At 55.7% G+C, this 21,090-nt stretch overlaps 1 protein-coding gene across 2 annotated transcripts; it reads left to right on the plus strand.

Moving 5' to 3' along the window:
• Positions 1 to 1,600: 1,600 nt before the first annotated feature.
• On the plus strand, positions 1,601 to 21,084 carry CNTN2 (contactin 2). Of its 2 annotated transcripts, XM_060178687.1 has the most exons (16): positions 1,603 to 1,915; positions 8,905 to 9,042; positions 12,566 to 12,710; positions 12,807 to 12,982; positions 13,146 to 13,241; positions 13,537 to 13,746; positions 13,907 to 14,006; positions 15,429 to 15,604; positions 15,804 to 15,940; positions 16,373 to 16,502; positions 17,763 to 17,913; positions 18,017 to 18,144; positions 18,467 to 18,642; positions 19,169 to 19,289; positions 19,768 to 19,926; positions 20,837 to 21,084. In XM_060178687.1, the coding sequence occupies exons 2-16, from the start codon at positions 8,937 to 8,939 to the stop codon at positions 21,037 to 21,039; spliced, it is 2,214 nt and encodes a 737-aa protein (XP_060034670.1). In that variant the 5' UTR covers positions 1,603 to 1,915; positions 8,905 to 8,936; the 3' UTR covers positions 21,040 to 21,084. The 2 variants fall into 2 exon arrangements, with proteins under 2 accessions (XP_060034671.1, XP_060034670.1); XM_060178688.1 differs by lacking the exon at positions 13,146 to 13,241 and having other exon boundaries at positions 1,601 to 1,915.
• The last annotated feature ends 6 nt before the right edge of the window (positions 21,085 to 21,090 follow it).

Below are 21,090 nucleotides of genomic sequence, written 5' to 3' on the forward strand. Positions count from 1 at the left end.
CCAACCCAGGCTGGGCTTAGTAAGTGTTCTTGTCCTCACTTAAGGTGGTTGCCCAACCCCTCTGAGGTGAGGCCCAGGGGACTGAGAATCCTGTAGACCCATGTCACCTGTGCTAATGGGGAGGGAGTGTGACCATCTCCAAAGACCCAGCCAACACCACAAGGGCCACAGCTGTCTCAATCTCAAGCAATCCTTGCCAGAGTTTGCAGACCCTGGAGCCAGAGCCACCAGTCCCAGCCCCAAGGTAGCAAAGAGTCCTCTCCTGGTAGCCACTTTCAACTGGGAGAAAATTCACAGTGCCTGGGGTCACTGGGTGATGTCAGAGGACAAGGCTCACACCAGGGTCAAGGTGTCAACCCAGACAGACAGACAAAGACAATGCAGGCAGAGCCAGGAAAAGGAGGGCAGCTGGGGAGGAATATGACAGGCTCTCCTTGGAGAGAGATCTCCAAGCTTCCCCATTGTCAGTGAAGTCAGATGTGTCTCCATCAGGAACAAAGGAGACTAACTCCCAAGTTGGGAAATCCCTTCGGGAAGGAGCAGAAGGACAGAAGAGAGAGAGCATCTGGGCCTCAGGCAGCACTGCCTCTGCCCCCCCTTCTCCTTTTCCAGGCTTCCCCAAGGGATTCTGCCCTGGGCTTCCCCCCACCCCCCACTGCCTCCACCGAAATGGTCACTGGAGTGACTGAGGCTTAGTAGACTGTTTCAACATCTGAACTGCTCGATGGTCCTGCCTGTGAAGTCAGGCAGCAGGAGGACCAGAGGGGGGTGAGATGACTGCTGCCACAGATGGCTGGGCCCTCCCCCACCTGGCAGAAGCAAAGCAGAAACCTGTCACCAACCCAAGAGAGACCTAGGCACTAAGCTGACAGGTACCCCTGGGCCATCTTTAGCTGCTTAGGGTTCCTAGTGAGGCTCAGAGAGGGCAGGGCACTTAGCCAAGAATGCACAGCAAACTATAGCAGATCCCTCAAACCAGTGAGCTGCTGTAACCTCATAGTGCTGGTTGATTTAAAGCAGGTGTCAACACTACAAGTATCTTGTAAATCACACGATTTATTTCACAAAGTGCTACTAATAACCCATGTAATCATGTACAGGAATAAAAAGAAATCTTGGAGACATGAGATTTACATTTGTTAAGGGACTTCCACTGTCTATTTTGAATTTTCCTCTAAAGCTTTGACAAAGGGCCTGTGCTACTTTTATAAACAAGGGAAACAGAAAAAAGACAAAATGAGGATGAGTCACAGAGATGCTCTGACACCCCTCCCCAGTCCCCTGCTTCCAGCTTGCCCCACACATCAAGTGGGGGCTCCTGACCTGGGGGTGAGGGGGGAAGAGTGTTGCCCCCATGTGCCTCCAGGGTCTGGGGACCAGAGCCACTGTCACCTTCCTCCCACCCCAGCTCTGCAGCCCTGACTCTGCACAGGGCCAGGCAGGCAGGGAGGGTGAGGACTGGCCAGACAGCGCCCTGCGGGCGAGCTGCCCATGCATTATGGAAGACTCGGCGCCCAGCTCCTTCCTTGGTCCTTAAATGACAGCAAATGAGGGAAAGCCAGGAGGGTGGGGACAGGAAGGGGGTGGGAAGGGGGCAGGAGGAAGCCATCTCCAGGGCCCCAGCATCGGCCGAGGACAGGATCCAGCCAGTGAGCGGCGCCCAGGAGAGGGAGGAGCACATCTTGATGCAGAGATGCTGCAGTGGCTCAGGCGCGCACACACACTCCTTGCCCTCCGCGGCTGCTGTTGCTGCTGCTGCCGCCTCCACCGCAGCACTGGGACAGCAGCACGCTGCTGAGGCCCGGCCTGCAAGAGGGCAGGGGAGGAGGAAGGCTGGGGGCTGGCGGGTGACTCCAGCTCCTTGCCCAACGGCGGCGTCTACCTGCCCCAAACCAACATCCTGTTTCCAGCCCAGGTAGGAGCCCCACGCTTTTGTCTCTGCCTGTCCAAGGGCTTCTGGGGCCAGGGGTTCCGTATCCAGTTTGCTGACACCTTAGGTAGGTTATTGGGGAGGGCAGGACCTGCACTTTTGGGGTCAAGTCTGATTCCTCACCCAGCTGCTTGGAAGTCACTGGGCCCTATAGGGGTGGGTGGCACCCAACAGGGTCCCGGCCAGCTGAGCCTGGCATGTCTAGGAATTCGGGCTGGGCTCTGGCTGGCAGTGACCCTCAGGGAGGGTGTTGGCAATGGGGCTCCCCAACTGAGCCACCTCAGACCTGGCCTGCCCTAGAAGCCCGGTATGGGCTGAGCCTGATGCTGGCACTTGAGGCTGCCACCCACCCTCCTGCCAGGGATCAGCATGCCAGGGTGACCTCTATGCAAAGTCTTGATTTGGTTCCACAGAGGGGGGAGGCTGTGATGGCAGAGGAGAGAGTGGAATTCAAGTTAGGGGAGAGGCCTTTTCTGAGGAGGGTACCTGGGAGGGGGTAAGTCACATCCTCCAAGCTCCCTCCCCAATCAGCTCCCTCCCTCTCCCCCTCTCCGTGGGTGGGAAGCCTTTTCTACAAGTTTGACTTTCCAGTTAGGCAAGGGAACAAAGGGGCAGGGGGACAGGGGGAAAGGGCCACATTTTAGGGGGTCAGAAGAGAGGGCAGAGCCTCTTCCCAGCACCATGGGGCTCATACCAAGGTCAGGGGAGTTGGGAAGGCTGAAGGCTGAGAAAGGGGCAACCACAGCCAAGTGTCCCATGGGCTGAATCCCACTCCCTTCTCCAGGAGGGACAAATGGTCTGGGGAGCCAGGCAGGGAGGGGTGAGAGGAGCAGGCAGAGTCCTAGTACTACTGGGGACAAAGCCTCAGGCCCCCAAGGGGCTGAGTCCCAGGAGGAAAAGCTGTTGGTCAAGGTGGTTTGGAGGTTCAGAAACACAAGATGGGGTGTGCCTCCCCTTCCCCCTTGCTTACATAAGGGCTTGTCTCTGGTCCCCAGGGTCCCCACCCTGACTTGTCCCCTCTCTACCACCCTGACTTGTCCCCTCCCTACCACCCTTTCCTTTCAGCCTAGTCCCCAAAGCTCCCACTCTCTCCCTAAGCCAGCCAGCACCCTCTCTCCTCCCCTCAGAGGAAGGCAGAAGGAGGAGCCAGTAACCAGCTTGCTGGTGGTCTGCTCTCATCCTGGGGAGCAGACTCAGGTCCTCTCAGAGCACTCCTCAAGTTTCCCAGGAGTCTCAGCACAGAAATCCCCACCTCCTCCCAGTCTGATGTCATATTCACAGGGGCCAGAGGAGCAGGTGGGGACCAAAGGCAGCAAGGGGTGGGCCACCTGTGAGAGGCTGGTGTGCCCACCCCCATCTCTACCCCCCCCCAGACTGGGCAGTCCAGCCCTTGGAGTAGAAGCAGCTAAGCCCATCCCCCCACCAGGGTGCCCTACACTTAACCCCTGTCTAGCCAGGCTGCAGAAACACTCAGGCAAGGCTTTTGTCACAAGGTCAAAGTTTTTCCTAAGTCCTATAAGGGGGAGCAACAAAGGAACAAAGGGAGGAGGCAGATGGGGACCCCTGCGTGCACCTGTCCCTCATGCTGACCCAAAGGGGATGGGGTCAGCAGGGGCTGAGGTTCTCAATGTTTCCTCATCCCTCCACCCTGGCCCAGCAAATGCTTCCAACTTCAGCCCTCACCTCCCTCCACACTGTCCCCCACGCTGTCCCCCACGCTGTCCCCCCTGCCAGATCTCACGTCTTATGCAACTCCATTCCAGCACCTTCTCTGCCAGCATTTGTTTAGAGACACACGTGGGCTGGGTCTCTGAGGGATTGTGTTCAACAGGATAGGTTTGCGTGCTACCTCTGGCCAAGCTTACTCTTGAGGTGTTCCAAAAGGGGTGCTCCAAGGTGTTTTCTCTGAGTCCTAGGACTTGAGGTGGGGGAAGAACATGTCCAGGAAGAAGGGACTGAAGTCACTGCAGGAGATCCTTATCACCAAGCAGAGGAGCAGAAGAGGGGTGGGGCTACAGCTGGTAGGGAGGGAAGGAAGGAGGGAGGGGAGAACTGGAGTCTGGGCCAGGTTGGGGTGAGAAGTTGGACTGTAGGTTCCAGTAAGTCTCTTCTAGCCTCTGGTCATCATCCTCTAGGTGGTGACAGATGGCAGGTGATTCTGGAACCCAATGACAACAGCTCCTATAATGTGGCCACCTCTTAACCCACTGGACCATCCTAATCTACAGCAAGGCCCCAGGTTTGCAAACCTGGACCTTTCAGGGAATATCAGTGTTAGTGCTGACTCTCCTGGAGACAGAAGTTCTTCCCTGGACTAATGAGTTCCTTTTACATATCAGCCTGTAGGGCCTTTGTTTGTCCAGAGATGGTGCAAAACAAAGCAAAGGTGTATGGTCTCATCCCAAAGAGGAGACATAGTCCTGGGCACCTCTCAGGATCCTCCTCACCTCAGAAAACTCACCCCCCCCCCCGACACACACACACACATATACAGGAAGGACCCTCCTGTGGTGTAGCTCAAGGCTCAAATGCAGAACATGTGGGCCCTAGAGCAACAACTGGCCAGAGGGAGGAGCAAGTACCAAGCCAGCACCTGGCCAGGCCCAGAGCCAGCCTGTGGGAATGCCTCCTGGAAACTGGGGAGGGGGGGGTCCTCTACTGAAGGGAGGAGGTACGAAATTTGCTCAGTTCTCTCACAGTTAACTAGAACAAAGCTGGCCTTTACTCGTGGCATCATGAACAGGGACCTACCTTCCCAAGCCCCCACTCATTCACAGGTATTCCATGGAGCCAGAAGAGGGCAGGGTCAAGAGGCTCTCAGACTCCAGACTACAGATGAGGGGACACACCTCCCCACCCCAGGTCCATTACTGACAGTGCAGGCGAACCATGAGCCAGGGTGGCCTAGCTCTCCTCATAGGGCACAGTAGTGCCGGGGCTGGGCCTGAGGCACCAGCTGCAAATACAAAGAGCCTGTGTGCTCTGGGCTGGCATATGGACTGGTACTTGCTTGGGCCCCCATACCACTGGATTGTCAGAGGAGGGAGGTGCCCTAAACATGCTCAAGTTCAGTCAGAATGTCACAGCCTCCCCACCCCCCACCATGCCATAGCCAAGCATTAACAGCAGACACATGGTCCCCTTGTTGCCCTGTGATAAGCTTTGCTCTTTCCTGGGCACTTAATGAGAGCCAGAGTGGCACTGGATTCATAAGGGTCCCTGGAGGTGCTCCCCTGTGCTGCACCCATTTTTCAGAGGGGAGACTGAGGTTCCTGGAGATTCAGCAGTGAGCATGGCCAGGCCTGTCCTAGTTCATCTTAGGAGGTTGACACTGCCAAGGAAGGGCCGGGCAGGTTGTTGCAGGCTGCGCTGCAGGAAAGGGGACAGCAGGGCATCTGAGAGCCTCCACCCATAGCAACTCCATTTCCTACAGCACCCCTCCAAAAGTTGCCAGAACCCTCCCTGCTCCAGCCTTCATTGTTCAGGGACAAGGAGGGACAGACTTGGAGCTGGGAGTTGGGAGCAGTGGCATCCAAATGGGGTGCACCCTGACTACTCCTTGCAGGGGTCCTCACCCAGCAAACACTGCTTCAGTCCAGGTCACAGCAGGTCCCGTCCCCCCCCCCACTGTCCCCCAAGCCCTTTGTCTCCAGAGTTCAGCCACTCAGCCAACTCCTCTGGCCCCTGGGTGTTCTGAAACCCTCAGATGGCCCATTCCCCATGGGCTGGTGCCTCCCAGAACAGCCCATGGAGGCAACAGCCTGTGCCCGCCTGTGCCAGCCTGTGCCTGCACCTCTCTATCAGAGCAGCTAAGGCCTGGCAGAGCTCCATTCCTGGCTTGCTCCTCCATCAGGGCATTCTAGAACCTGTCATAGGGCAGGCAGTGCAGTGAGAGGACTGGCTCCTGCCAGGGTTCAGTGCTCTAGGGGTGCCCCCCCAGAGGTGGTGGCTGTTTTATATATATATATATTTTTTAATTTTCCCTTTTGTTGCCCTGGTTGTTTTTCATTGTTTTTGTAGTTATTATTGTTGTTGTTATTAATGTCATTATTGTTAGATAGGACAGTGAGAAATGGAGAGGAGGGGAAGACAGAGAAGGGGAAGAGAAAGACAGACACCTGCAGACCTGCTTTACCGCCTGTGAAGCAACTCCCCTGCAGGTGGGGAGCCAAGGGCTTGAACCGGGATCCTCAAGCCAGTCCATGTGCTTTGTGCCACATGCGCTTAACCCGCTGTGCTACCACCTGACTCCCAGAGGTGGCGTTTTTTATTAATATCTCCCCAGTGCTTAGCACAACCTTTAAGCCAAGTTCTGTGTCTGTGTGTCTGTTCACGCGGGCCTAGGCATACACTGGAGCTCAGTGTCCATCTACTCAGGCTGCCAAGGGCTCCCTTTCCCAGTTCCCCCCACTACTCCACTGAGGTTACAGGTCTGTCCTCATGGGGTGTCCAGGGATCAGCAGCCCAAAGGTGCTGATTAAAATGGAAGTTCCATGCATGCCGATTATCCACTAAGTGTGGTCAGAAAGAGCAGAGACTGTACTGAGCTCTGCAGGGTGGAGGCAAGTGCCTCTGGGTTCGAGGCTCCTGGTGGAGCACAAGGACACAAGTCAGCAGCTGGGCTGAGGCCCCATGCTTGTCTGGACATGCACACAATCTGCCCTGGACAGCTCTGCTCCTGACAGCAGGCTCCTGCCGGCCACTACCCTCAGGCTGCTGGCTCAGCCTGGCACTGGCTTGGCAGGATGGAGGCCTGGAAGCCAGGCCGCAACCTAAGCCGGCACCTGCTCCAAGTGGCAGGCAGCAAGGGGCGATGGCAGACAATGATGGAGCACCTTCTCCATGCCAGGCCTGGCCGGGCCCACCAGCCCCATAGGGTGTTGCTCTCCAGGCTCCTGGAAGCTCCAAGGGCCTCTGTTAGAGGAACCAGCTAGGAAAGTCCAGTAGATTAAGCAGCTATAATGGAGTCACTCTGGCTGGAGCCCCACCATCTCCCATCGCCCCACCCTCACCATCACCCAAAGGTGAATCCAAACAGCCCCAAGACCCAGGGCTCCAGGACCTCAGAGGACATTCAGAGCTTCTCTGTAACAGAGTGCTATGGCCCCACTTTGCAGAGCTGAACACTGAGGCTGTGTCAGGGTAATGACTCATACAAATTCCAGCTGTAAGGGGCTGACATTACTGTCCCTGTCCTCTGTCCTTGTTCTCAAAGCCAGTACGAGGCTGGCCTGGTGCAGCTCCCCAGGTCATACTTCTACCTTCTCCCATGAAGCACACTGCCAGCCCCAGAGGCCTGAACAGGGTGTGCATGTGCATGCATGTGCGCGCGCATGTGTGTGTGTGTGTGTGTGTGTGTGTGTGCGCGCGCGCACTGGCTGCCAGAGACTCAGAATCCTCAGTTCTCAGTCAGCTCAATATGGCACACAAATAACATTTATTATGGGGTCAGGGGAGACAGCTTAATGGCTATGCAAAAACCTTTCATGCCTGAGGCTATGAGGTCCCAGGTTCAATCCCCAGCACTATCATAAACCAGAACTGAGCAAGTAATAACTATTAAGTAGCGGGCACATTACTAGGTATATGATTCTTCCACAAAGGAGCCATGGCCTCTCACCTTGAGCACAGGGGTGACTCAGCAGGAGATGTGAGCCAGCTTTGCAGTGTGAGGGCACCCACCTCAGAGGGCACTGCAGGAAACTTGTCACACACAAGCAAAGGCACAGAGGGGCATGCTGGGGGACTTTCAAAGGGGCTGGATTCCCAGATGTTGAAAGGGGTGAGGACAGGGAGAGGCAGGGAGCTGAGAAGAGGTGGGAGGAGCACCATCTGTTCAAACAACCCCTCCTCTACCACCACCAGCCCCAGTGTCACACACAGCTTCCTGTCAGGGGAGACCCCCAGGCAACATCTCCTCTCTTCCCTTTGCTATTTCAGATGCCAGCCCTGACTGCTGAGGAGGCAGAAGGAGGTTGTGGGGTGATCAGATGTTAAGGCAGAAAGAGGTAGAGACCCCCAGCTCCACAGCCCAGGTCCCAGCTCCCCAACACACACCCTCAGGATCCTCACAGATCCAGTCAGAGCTGGAAGCCAGCTGATGGAGTGCCCACTTTACAGATGGGGGAATATTGAGTCAGGCATAGCAGATGCCTCCACTCAGCAAAGCCCCTCCCTGTCTCTGGGCCTTCTGCAAAGCTGGCTGGTGAGAGACACCTCAATTGGTGGCAGCTCTGAGACCCCGGACTACCCAGATCACCCTGAGATTACACATGTCCCCCAGAACTTGACATAAAAGAAGCTCCACCTCTTAGCCTGATGGATCGGTTGGAGAGGTCCCAGCAGGAGGGAGGATCCCTGGTGGCTGCATTAACCCTCCCAGCCCCTCAGCATCTCAGCCTGTCAAGGGTAGAGCTGCCCCAAGCACAATGCATTGGGGCCTTCCAAGGGCTAAGTGGGGCACCAGTGAGACCCTCCTAACTCCATAGACCAGGCTGGTCAGGAGACTTAAAGAAGCTCTCAGAGAAACTCGCCACTCCCCCCACCCGGAGGCATCCATGAGGGGGTGCTCAATTGCTAAGGAAGGTGTTACCAGCTCCCCCAACCCAGGCTCCTAGCTTTCCCTGCTGGGCCCCACATCCAGAGCCCTTCCTCTGCTGCACTGAGGTAAGCAGGTGGGCAGGTGTGCTCTTGCCTCCCAATTAGCCCAGCTTCACTTCCTGAGCAGCACCTGCCACTGAGGAGTGTGTGTGTGGAGGGGCAGAACCAGACTCCCCTGGGGCCAGTGGGAGGCACTCAGACCTGGGGAGAACTCCAGTAATAGCCCCATGGCTTCCCCTGGGGGGAAGGGGGTGAGCTGGAGCAGCCCTGCCTCTCCACCTCTCCCCAGGTCTAGCAGAGGGGGAGACTCCCCAGCTGTGCCTGGAGCTGGGAGGCTCAGCTCACTGTCCCCTCCTTCCCCACTCTGCCCACAGGTCCTCCTCAGACTCCAGCTGGAGTAAGGCTCATGTCCTCCCTCTCACGGCTGCCTGGGACTCCTACCATGAGGACTCCAGCCAGGAGCACAACACCCCTGTTACTCATGCTCACGGTGGCCCTATGCTCCTCTCCAGGTAAGAGGGGTCCCTGGGCTCTGAGGTGGCAGGAGGGCCACAGACCTCATCCCTCTGCCCTGCTGCAGAGGTTTCTTTCCAAGGGTGCCTCCTGGCTAAAGTTTTCCTCCCCTTGGGGCTTGGGAGGGCAGGAAGTGAGGCTTTGCCATACTGTAGATGAAAGAAGACTTGCCCAGAGAGGGTGAATGGCTTGTCCTGTAATCCTATTGTCTGGCAAAGCGCTATTAAGCCATTAATAAAAAATTATATTAGGGGTTGGGCATGTGGTGTGTTCGGAAGAGCACACACATTACAACCAGTGAGGACCTGGTTCAAGCCCCCACCACCATCTGTGGGGGGAAGCTTCCCTCTCCCTCTCTTCTTTTTCACCCTCTATATAAAAAAATATATTTAGGGGCCCAGGCAGTGGCACACCTGATTAAGCACACACACTACAGTGTGCAAGGATGCAGGTTCAAAGCCACCCATCCCCAACTGTAAAACGAGAGCTTCATAAGTGGTAAAGCAATACTGCGGGTGTCCTCTATCACTCCCTCTATCTTCTCCTCCCTCTCAAATTCTCTGTCTTTATCCAATAATAAATAAATAAATAATATTATAAAAATCATATTCAATTTTTGAAAGTTAGTTCTTTGGCAGTATTATCCCTGTTCGCTATACTGAATAACCCCAACTATAGAACATTCTCATCATCACAGAAAGTTCTAGAGGGGACAACTGAATGAGCCCTGATGCCTGGAACTAGGGGTCAGTACCCAAGCCTCAAGTGTACTTTGCCTTGCCAAAGAGTATCTGGGGATCTGGGGAACCATAAGACAAAGCAGGGGGTGGGTGAGGGGTGGCCTAGGCTAAAGATGAAGGTTCTCCCACTGCTAGGGTGCTGCAAGGTGGGGGGTTGAGGGGGTGGAGAGAGGCCTCTGTGCTGCTGCTGCTTTGCAAGCTCTCCAGAGGGCGTCCTGCTTGGGGTCCTGACTTGCAGCCCTGACCCCTGACCCCGGAGTATTTTTCCTGAGAGGTCTCCACAGGAGGGCATTCCCCCCACCACCACACACATACACACACACACACACACACACACACACACACACACAATAGGATGCCCCAGTCCTCACTGGCCTCGTGTATAGGCCCTCAGGAAGGATGCCCGTGGCAGAATTTCAGGCAAGCCCATGTGCCCTAACTGCTGCCCAGTCCCACACTTGAATGAGGGCTGGTTGGGGGGGGGGTGCTTAAGAGGAGGCAGTCTGCTCAGAGCAGGGGACCTGCCCCAAAACAGACACCAGAGAGTGCCTGGATGACAGCTCAAGTCACCTTCCATTGTCAGACCATGAGGGACAGCAGCCTCCAGGGACCCCAGCCCCAGAGGCATAGCAAGGCAAAGGGTGAGGGGACCTGGCCTGTTACCTAACAGCCCTGAGACAGCACAGAACAAGCTCCCAAGAATGTGGAGGGGGGCACTTTAAATTCCTGAACCTCCTAGGACACCCCCCACATCACTACTCTCACCTCTTGGACATCCCTTCCTTTGCACGCTTCCCAGTGCCTGGTTGGGGGGAATAGATTTGCCAGGACAGGGAAATAAATGGGAGAGAATCAGAGAAGATGCAGAACAAGGACAGCAAGGAGGTTGCTTTGCCTGGAAGACAGAAAGAGAGGTACTGATTTAGTGGAATGTGAAGGTGTGCATGTGTAGACACAGAGGAGAGAGCAGAAGAAAAACTAAGCTTTTCCAGGAAGAAATCAGATCTCAAACCACTAGCCCCTGCTTCACAATCCCCAATCAACACAGACTTACCAGAAGTACTATTGTGTGTTGGCCCCCAGCATCCAGGCTGCCTCCGCAATCCCCCCTCCCTGGGTCCCAGCTGGGCCAAGTGTCTCCCCCCTCCATCCCCATCATTAACTTGGGATTAAACAGAGTTCTCCTGCCAAGAGGATGCCACCTCACCACCTCTGAAGAGGTCTGGGGCGGCAGTGACAGATAATGGGGGCTGGAGGGGGGTCATTTCTAGGGTCCTGGCTGCCTTCCTCATTCTGAGAGCTGCTTACCAGCTGCCCTCACTCCCAGGGGCCAGGGCTGGGCCTCAGCTGTGACATGGGGTCCACACCCACCCCCCTCCCTAATAGGTCTGACAGCTGGATGAACTGGGCGAGGAGGCCCTATTGATTAATGGAGACCTCACACCCCAATCCACGAAAGAGGGTTTGAAATCAGCTACATTGAGGGGTAGGGGCCAATTGGGGGGGGGCTTCCCCATATAACACCACAAATACCCCCCCACAAAGTCAGTGAGCCTCCCCAGCCTGCAAGAGGTTTGTCCTCCACCCTGAAGGGGGGTGGGCCAGGCAAACTCCACTCATTCATCAAACCCAGCAGACCCGGGGTCTAGAGCTCCAGGTCTAGGTCTCTGTGCACCCACATTTGCCCTGTGGCTGTGGCCAAACCCTTCCCTTGTCTGGGCTTCTCTCCTGAATTGCTACACTGGAGTTTGATAAAAATGCCCAGAGCATCAGGGAGGTAGCACAATAAGCAGGGCTCAGGACTTGCATACCTGAAGCTCTGGGCTCTGTCCCTGGCAACACACATATGCTGAAACTTTTCTCTCTCTCTCTCTCTCTCTCTCTCATTAAATAAATAAATGCCTCTCTCTCCCCCCCCCTCCCGGTGGTGCGGTAGCGGGGGATGGCCATTTTGGTTGGCTCCATGTGGCCTGAACCACCGGTCTGACCCAACAATAAAGGATTGTATTCCCTTTCAAAAAATAAATAAATAAATAAATAAATAAATGCACAAATCTTTTTTTAATGTCCCCAAAGAAAGTCACCTGCATCTACAATCAAGTCTACCTTCTTCTCCCTGTCCCCACCCCACCCTTGGGTCTGGCGTCTCCTGGCTGAACACACAGCTACACTAGGCTGCAACCCCTACCCTTATCCCCTCCCCCCAGGAGAGTATATGATCTCCATTTCTAAAAAGAGATCTAGAGCCAGGTTTCCACAGCAGCTCGGGGCCCAGGAGGGGCACTGGGATTGGGACTCATGGGCTCTCCACACTTCCTGCCACTTGCATACATCTCTCAAGACCCATCTCATAGCCTTAGTCCAGCTCTGACACAAAGCTCTCTTGTCAGCTCCTTAAGTGCCTCGCCCCGCCCCATACACATCCCCCCACTGGCATCAACAACCCCCTGAACCCTATTGCCACTTCTACTCCTGGGTCTCCAGCCCAGAGCAGACAAATGACAGGTCAGGTATATAAGAGTAGGATGAGGATTGCTACACTAAAGCAGATGGGGCCAACCTACTTAAATACACATTTTAATTCATTATAAATTAAGACTCAAACCATGGCTCCTCAGATGCACTAGTCCCTGGCTTAGTAGCTTGTGGCTAGTGGCTACCACTGAGCAGGGTGAGACACCTCTCCATCTTTCTGGAAGGTTCTACAGGTCAGCCCTGTTTAAGGCCAGGCTCTGGTGGGCCTGTAGGCCCTGAGGCCTCTGGGGGTGTCTCTCCTCTGCAGCCAGGGGCTCCATCCAGGGGAGCCCCACCACCTTTGGGCCTGTATTTGAGGACCAGCCCCTCAGCATGCTGTTTCCAGAGGAGTCCTCAGAGGAAAAGGTGACACTGGCATGCCGTGCCCGGGCCAGTCCCCCGGCCACATACAGGTGAGAGCATGCAGGTGCTAAGAGGCCCTGGGGGAGGGGGGCAAGCAGGTGCATTCAGCAGCAGCACTCAGGGGCCCCTATGCACCCCTGCTGCAGGTGGAAGATGAATGGAACCCAGATGACCCTGGAGCCGGGCTCTCGACAACAGCTAGTGGGGGGCAACCTGGTGATCAGGAGCCCCTCCAAGGCCCAGGATGCTGGCGTCTACCAGTGCCTGGCCTCCAACCCTGTGGGCACTGTTGTCAGCAGAGAGGCTGTCCTCCGCTTTGGCTGTGAGAACTTGGGGTGCCAAGACACTTGGGGGGTGGGGGGCTATGAACAGTCTCATGGAGGGGCAGCCCTTCAGCCAGGCTTTGCTGACCCCCTGGAGACTGAGTTGGGGAGGGGACCCCCAGCTTGGAGGACAGTCCCTGAGGACCTGGCCTACACCCCCAGTTCTGCAGGAGTTCTCCAAGGAGGAGCGAGACCCAGTGAAAACTCATGAAGGCTGGGGGGTCATGCTCCCCTGTAACCCCCCTGCCCACTACCCAGGTGAGTTAGGGCCCAGGCTGGCTACATAGCAGAGGGTGGGGAGGGTGTTGGAAAGCATTGGGCACCCCTTCCCTGTTGTCTCCACCCTGTCACCCCAACTCTTAATGAGTCTGTTACCCTTCTGAGCTGTCCTGGGAGGTCCCCAAAGATAGAGGCAAAGTCACCCCTCTGGGTGACCCCTCTATCCCAACTAGGACACAGGGCTTTCAAGGACCAGCATGTTGGGGTGCCACCCAGCTGCTCCCTTGCCCAGTACTCACTGGCTTCCTCAATGCCCTTCCACCCCATGTCCTAGGTTTGTCCTACCGGTGGCTCCTCAACGAGTTCCCCAACTTCATCCCCACCGATGGCCGCCACTTTGTGTCACAGACCACGGGGAACCTGTACATCGCCCGGACCAATGCCTCAGACCTGGGCAACTACTCCTGCCTGGCCACCAGCCACATGGACTTCTCCACCAAGAGCGTCTTCAGCAAGTTTGCTCAGCTCAACCTGGCAGCCGAAGGTCAGGGGCTCAGCAGGGCACAGGGCTGGGGGCCTGAACCCCCGACTCCTCCTGCAGCTGAAACTCAGATCTTTAGTTCCTCAGCCCAGGCCCCATGGGTGGGTCTGGGTACTGAGAGGCTGACTCTGCAGACTCTGACCTGGAAGTCCTCTCTCCCCAGACACCAGGCTGTTTGCGCCGACCATAAAGGCCCGCTTCCCCGCAGAGACCTACGCACTGGTGGGCCAGCAAGTCACGCTGGAGTGCTTCGCCTTCGGGAAGTAGGTGGCAGAGCAGGGCAGGCACTGGGTCCCCACAGGGGTGTAGGGAGAGGGCAGGTAGGACCAGCGCTCTGTCATCCTGGTGCCCCTCTGGGGTCTGAACTCTGGGCCCATGGGGGTTGCTGCACTAACCTGCCACATGAATCTGATCTTCTGGGTCCTCTGGTCCTCCCAGCAGCACAGGACAGACTCAGGTCACCCAGCACTCAAGCACAGAACTCAGACCCCACCTGCCTCCTTGCTGGCTGGAAGACCTCGAGTAAACTCTCTGTACCTCGGTTTCCCTACTTGTACATGGAGATACCAGTAGCTACTAAGTCACAGGGTTGCTGTGAGGATTGAGTAAGCTGACAGTGTGAGCCAGGCCCAGGCCCAGGCTTTGCTCCACCCCTCCACCAAAACTAGCAAATAAAAACCTGCCACTTAGTTATTGTTCTTAAGAGGTTAACAATTTTTATAAACCACAACAGAAGTCTTGCTCTCCCAGAAAAAAAAAAAAAAAAGGACTCACTGGGTTTCTGGATTTGGGGGAAGCAAACCACAGGAGGCCAGTAAATGTCAGCAAAATGAAGAGAGAAAGTGATTTGAACGTCGGTCCCCTCCTCCCTCACATCTCTCCTGTGGTCACTTGGATGTCCCCTGCAAAGTTACTGGGCTTCTAGAAAGTCTTTGTTCAAAGTACATGAACATCCAGACATGAGATGGACCTTTTAAGGCATGGCTGCCTTGGTCCATCTCTGTACACAGGTAGCTGAGAAGCAGAGCTCCTTTGAAAAGTAGAGGGAGGGGGGCCAGGTGGTGGTGCACCTGGTTAAGCACACACATTACAGTGCAAAGGGACCCAGGTTCAAGTCCTTGGTCCCCACCTTCAGGGGGAAAGCTTCACGAGTGGTCAAGCAGGGCTGCAGGTATCTCTCTCCCTTTCCCTCTCCCTCACCCCTCTAAATTTCTGTCTCTATATAATAAATACAGATATTAAAAAGAAAGAAGGAAAGAAAAGTAGAGGAGATAGCCTCATGGTTATGCAACAAGACTCTCATGCCTGAGCCTCCAAGGTCCCAGGCTCAATCCCCAACTAAACAGTGCTCTGGTGAAGAGAAAGAAAAAAAGAGAGGGGGTGGAGAGGCAAGGCCTATTTGGGGAGGGGGAAGGGACTTAAAGTCCCAGGTCACAGGCCACTGCTGTGGAGGCAGGTCTGAAGGAGGAGAGGGGACCTGGGCAGGGTGGGGGCCCGGAGGATGCTGTCAAGCTTAAGAGCAGCTTCACCCGCCTCATAACGTTGCAGGAGAGCACTTTGCCGGGTCCTCACACACCCCGCCCCCGCCTCCCCAGCGCCTCCAGAGCTCCACAGGCTCTGCATTTGAGGGGCTGTGAGCGCCCGGGCTCCACCGAGCTCTCTCCTCTGGCCTTGTCTCCCGACAGCCCGGTCCCCCGTATCAAGTGGCGCAAAGTGGAAGGCTCCCTGTCCCCGCAGTGGACCACGGCCGAGTCCACCCTGCAGATCCCCAGCGTCAGCTTCGAGGACGAGGGCACCTACGAGTGTGAGGCGGAGAACTCCCGGGGCCGAGACACCGTCCAGGGCCGCATCATCGTGCAGGGTACCGGGGCACCCTCTCTCCCTGGCGGTCCTCTTGACCCCAGACTCCGGGAGGAAAGCGGGCAGGTCTTGAAACAGCAGCTGGCGGATCCTGCATCTCCCCATCCCCTCCCGGGATGCGGCGGCGCCCTCTATGGCCCACCTCTGGAACTGCAGCTTCACCGCCCACCCTCAGCCTCTCTCCCCCTTGCTCCCTGCAGCTCAGCCTGAGTGGCTCAAGGTGATCTCAGACACGGAGGCCGACATCGGTTCCAACCTGCGCTGGGGCTGTGCGGCCGCCGGCAAGCCCCGGCCCACAGTGCGCTGGCTACGGAACGGGGAGCCCCTGGCTTCCCAGGTAGGAGGACACCCCCCCCCCAACTGCCACCATTCCCTGAACATCTGGCTCTCTCACCCCCGTCGAGTGTCAGCTGCTGCGGCCAGTCAGCTATACTGGGTGGTTCTGGGTGCTCATCTCCATCTCAGAACCAAGGTTAGAATCCTGACAGGGTGTGGGGGTGGGAGTCCCCCAAGATCGGATGCAGACACAGTTGCGCCACAGACACACATCCTGGTCCTGTGTGAGTGCCCTTGGCCCTCTGACTTCACATCGTGCAGGATCTCTGAATGCTGGTGTTCCAGGCCCCCTAGGATAAGAATGGGCACTTGAGGCCCCCTCCAGGAAGAGCCACCTAGAGTCACCACAGAACCCAATCCTGCGGCCCCTCCACCCTGGTCCCTGGTGGTTAAGACACCTCTGCCCTGCCCTGAGCTGGACTCCCCTGCACAGGCCCGGCTGGAGGTGCTGGCTGGGGACCTGCGCTTCTCTAGGCTGAACTTGGAGGACTCAGGCATGTACCAGTGTGTGGCAGAGAACAAGCATGGTACCATCTATGCCAGCGCTGAGCTGGCTGTGCAAGGTAAAGGGGGCAGGGCCCCCCCAGGACATGTGGGTGGGGGTTTAGGGGTCTGTATTGTCACATTTCTTAAACACAAGGACACTCCCTGACACCTTCTGAGTGGAGTTGATGGATTTGAGGAAGGAGATGGTCCTGAGGTTAATCGTTTCAGAATGTAGGGTCTCTGACTAGTTCCTGGTCTGCAGTGGATAGAGTCCACACTCACTGCTGCAAAATTATTGGAAAACAGGCAACCAGATTTGTGCCTAAGCCAGCCCCATGGGCTACATGACCTCTGGCAAATTTTAGTACATCTTTGTGTCTATTTCCTAGAAGTTTAGTATGTGGGCAGAATAGGCATGTCCTCACATAGTGATGAGTGGCCGAGACAATGACAGACACAGCTGTGCCTGTCTTCTCAGTGACATGGCTTCAGCTCAGGGAGCCATGGTTTCCTCATCTGTAAAATGGGCATCATGGCATCCTCCACCATGAGTTGTGGTGAGGCTTAGCTCAGACTCCTGCAGAGTGAACAAGAAAGATAAGGCCTCTGCTTCCCAGTATCTTACAAGCCAGTGGTGAGAGAAGGAGAGATGCAAAGAGAAATCAAACACAGTATTTGGGGATCTAACAGGCTGGCGGGGGTAAGGTGGGCCAGTGGGGTGGCTTTGCCAGGAAAAACCTCTGAGGAAGTCATGTCTGGGAGACCACCTGAGTTTGGTGCTAGCTCTGGAGCCTTCCAAGCAAAAATGAGCAGTGAGAGAAAATATCCTGAGGCTGCAAACACACACACACACACACACACACACACACACACACAAAAAAAAAAAAAACCTCAGTATCCCCAAAGGACAAAAATAAAATGACACAGGCAATGAGTGAGGAAGAATTATGAAGTGTGACAGGAGAGGCAGAGACACACGTGTAAACCCTTATAAGGAGGTGAGTTTCATTGTAGGTGCCTAATTGATGGTCTTAGATATTTATGGTTGTTTATTAGTCATGAGATTGTCAAAAGTAAGTGCAGAAAGTGGAAGATCAACCTGGGGCCTCTTTAAGAGTGCAGCTGGGGGTTAGGAGGCATGCACCAGCAACAGGGTAGAGGCAGGGGAGATGAGAAGCACTGGGTCCCAGATGTCTTTGGCTGTGGGGCTTCTAGGAGCCTTGTGGTTGTCTGGCAACCTGTGTGGGTGCTTGGCATACAGTCAAGTCTCATCTGAATCAGGAGTCATGGGTGCTCTAACAATCAGTGGATGACCCTCGGTACCCCTTTCCTACCAGCACTGGCCCCCGACTTCAGGCTGAACCCCGTGAGGCGTCTGATCCCCGCTGCCCGCGGGGGTGAGGTCACCATCACCTGCCAGCCCCGAGCAGCACCCAAGGCCATGGTGCTTTGGAGCAAAGGCACCGAGATCCTGGTCACCAGCAGCAGGTAGCACACTACCCTCTCTCCCCAGCGATCCCTGGCCCTCTCTCTCCCCTCAAGGGTGCACCCTGCCAGGGCTACAGTGTGTGCCACTGGCTTCGCTCTGCAGAGTGACAGTGACCCCAGACGGCACGCTGATTATAAGGAACATCAGTCGAGCAGATGAAGGCAAATACACCTGTTTTGCTGAGAACTTTATGGGCAAAGCCAACAGCACTGGCATCCTCTCCGTGAGAGGTAAGGGCTGGGGCCCAGCTGAATCACCACAGGTGCTTTCCCTCTTCCCTGACACACCACACCTGCTCCCATGCCCCTTCAAGTCTTATCCTGAGGTTACACTAAGTTTCAGTTTTTCTTGGGGAACCCCCTCCACCCCTGCTTCTTCCTGAATCAACTCCAGCTTCTCTGTCATTCACTGGTGGGCTCAGGGGGCCTACTGGCCATGCCACCTCCTTTCTCTCCTGGGCCAAAGGTGACCCTGTCCTCCTGCCCTACATACCCCCCCCCACCACCAGCTGGCCTCTCCTACACCCACCACAGGCCTTGATTTTCTTGTCAGATGCAACCAAGATCACTCTTGCCCCATCAAGCGCTGACATCAACTTGGGGGACAATCTGACTCTGCAGTGCCATGCTTCCCATGACCCCACCATGGACCTCACCTTCATCTGGACCCTGGATGACTTCCCCATAGATCTGGATAAACCTGGGGGTCACTACCGGAGAGCCAATGCGGTAAAGACTGCAGCTGAAACACACAGTTCCTCCTGCCCAGGGACCCAAGATGTACTAAACCAGCAGCAGGCCCAGAGCCCCACAGCCCCTCCCCCTTCCCCACAAGTTTAGTCTCTGACCACTCCTTCCTGGACTCATCAATTTCATCTGTAGCCAGGCAGTTCTCTGGATTCCACCTGGAGTCCATACCTGTGAGGTCAGTTAGGGACAGGCCTGGAACTTTCTCTCTCTTTTGCTCTCTCTCTCTCTCTCTCTGTCTCCCTCTCCCCTCCCCCTCCCCCTCCCCCCTCACCCCTCTCCCTCTCCCTCTCTCTCTCTCTCTCTCTCTCTCTCTCACACACACACACACACACACACACACACCACCCTCAGTCCATTAATCCCAGTATATCAAGTCGGGAGCCTCTGGCCTCTCCCATTAGACAGTTGGGAGCACTGAGAGGCAGAGGGGTCTGTGCAGCAGAGGCTTGGACCCGGTGCACCCACACAGCACTCACTCTGCTGCCCTACCCCCCACCCCTTGCAGAAGGAGACAATTGGGGACCTGACAATCCTGAATGCCCAGCTGCGCCACAGCGGCATGTACACATGCATGGCACAGACGGTGGTGGACAGCGCATCCAAGGAGGCCACAGTGCTGATCCGAGGTGAGCTCATGCTCTGGGCTGTCTGACCTTTGCCTCTAAGTCTCCTGAAAATTTGGGGGGCAGAGGGCAAGAGGGGCTTCCAGCAGAAGTTTGCTGAGCCTGAAGTTCCTCAAAAGCTTCAAAAAAACAGACCATTCTTCCTCCAGAGCAAAATAATTAAAAAATCTACCCCTAAACTCATTGGCAGATGGACACCTATTCAAACTCCATTTTAAACCCCTATGGCCCAGGAGTGGCCAGCATCCCCCCCCCTTAGTCCACAAGGGAGCCCCTCCAGTCCTGGGCACCTCCCTCTCACCTTGGGGCTCTCCCCTCATGTCACTCACTGTCCCTGCTATTTGCAGGGACAAATAAAGAGGGACTGTATGTATGTGTATGTCCCTCCACTGCACCTTCCCAAGTTGTCCTGGGGGTGGCAATTGACTCATACTTGAAAATACCCCATTTTGACCCACTGCACTTTGACCTCTTGGTGCAGGGCCCCCGGGGCCCCCAGGAGGCGTGGTGGTGAGGGACATCGGAGACACCACTGTCCAGCTGAGCTGGAGCCGTGGCTTCGACAACCACAGCCCCATTGCCAAGTATACACTTCAAGCGCGCACTCTGCCTGCAGGGAAGTGGAAGCAGGTTCGGACCAGTAAGTATGAGGACACCCCCATACACACACAGTGATGCCTGACTGTGTGCCCTAGATGGGGGGGGGGGGATGGCAGGGCATCAGCTGGGTTGAGTCTGGGGCTTCAGAGAGGGACCATGAGTCCAGGCACTCTGCAGGGGCTGTCCCCTAAACAGCAGGGAATGGGAGGTGAGGGGCTTGGTCTGGTTAGATATTACTGCGGCAATGAAAGCATTTGGGAATTGGGGGGCCAGGTGGGGACACGCCCAGTCAAGCACACACATTACCATATGTAAGGGCCCAGGTTCAAGCCACTGATTACCACCTGCAAGGGGGAAGCCTCATGAGCAGTGGAGCAGTGCTGCAGGTATCTATCACCCCTCTTCCTCTTCATCCTCCTTCTTCTCTATCTGTCCCTCATCTTCTATCAAAATTTTTTAAAAAGTAAAACTAGTAAATTATTTTTAAAAAGAGAAAAGGAACTGGAGCTGGGCTGGAGAGACACTGGGTGGGCTGCCTATAGGAAGGAGACCCAGGTTCGAGTCCTGGTGCCATAGATGAGGGGCTGTGGCTCATATCTCTCTCTCTTTCTTCCCCCCCCCCTGTGGTTTCTCACTCTGTCTGAATGAAAAAAATGGCCCAGAGCAGTGATTTCATGTGTGAGTGAGGCTGAGGTCCTACCAAAATAAATAAATAGCTAAATTTAAAAGTTAATAAATAGATAAGTAAGAAACATTTGTTGGGCTTGGAGTGTACCCAGAATCAGCAAAGGTTCCAAGGCAGGGACAATCACTAGCTTCCGGGTTGTTGCTAGAAAGTTTTTGAGCACTTAGCATGACAGGCACCACAGAGGGCAGTGCTCAAAGGGGAGGTTGAGGCCCAGCCCTGGGTGGCAGCCTGGTGTACTTGCTGTCCACCCCACACCTTCCAGGTCCTGCCAACATCGAGGGCAATGCTGAGACTGCCCAGGTGCTAGGCCTCACGCCTTGGATGGACTACCAATTTCGGGTCCTTGCCAGCAACATCCTGGGCACCGGGGAGCCCAGTGGGCCCTCCAGCAAGATCCGGACCAAGGAATCAGGTAAGAGTCCCCTGGTTTCCCCAAGAGGCAGTAAGTACAGTGCACAAGCCTGAGCCTGCCCCCCAGGGACTACTGTCAGCAGAGGCCGAGCCATGTTCCCTGGA

The sequence above is a fragment of the Erinaceus europaeus genome, chromosome 19 (genome assembly GCF_950295315.1).
Source record: "Erinaceus europaeus chromosome 19, mEriEur2.1, whole genome shotgun sequence".
Classification (NCBI taxonomy): domain Eukaryota; kingdom Metazoa; phylum Chordata; class Mammalia; order Eulipotyphla; family Erinaceidae; genus Erinaceus; species Erinaceus europaeus.

Bases quoted from the DNA above. Each gene is read 5' to 3' on its own strand.
- CNTN2 (XM_060178687.1), top strand. From the start codon at position 8,937: ATGTCCTCCCTCTCACGGCTGCCTGGGACTCCTACCATGAGGACTCCA. The intron at 15,941-16,372 runs GTAGGAGGACAC...TCCCCTGCACAG, and splicing joins GGGAGCCCCTGGCTTCCCAG to GCCCGGCTGGAGGTGCTGGC. The intron at 17,914-18,016 runs GTAGCACACTAC...TTCGCTCTGCAG, and splicing joins ATCCTGGTCACCAGCAGCAG to AGTGACAGTGACCCCAGACG.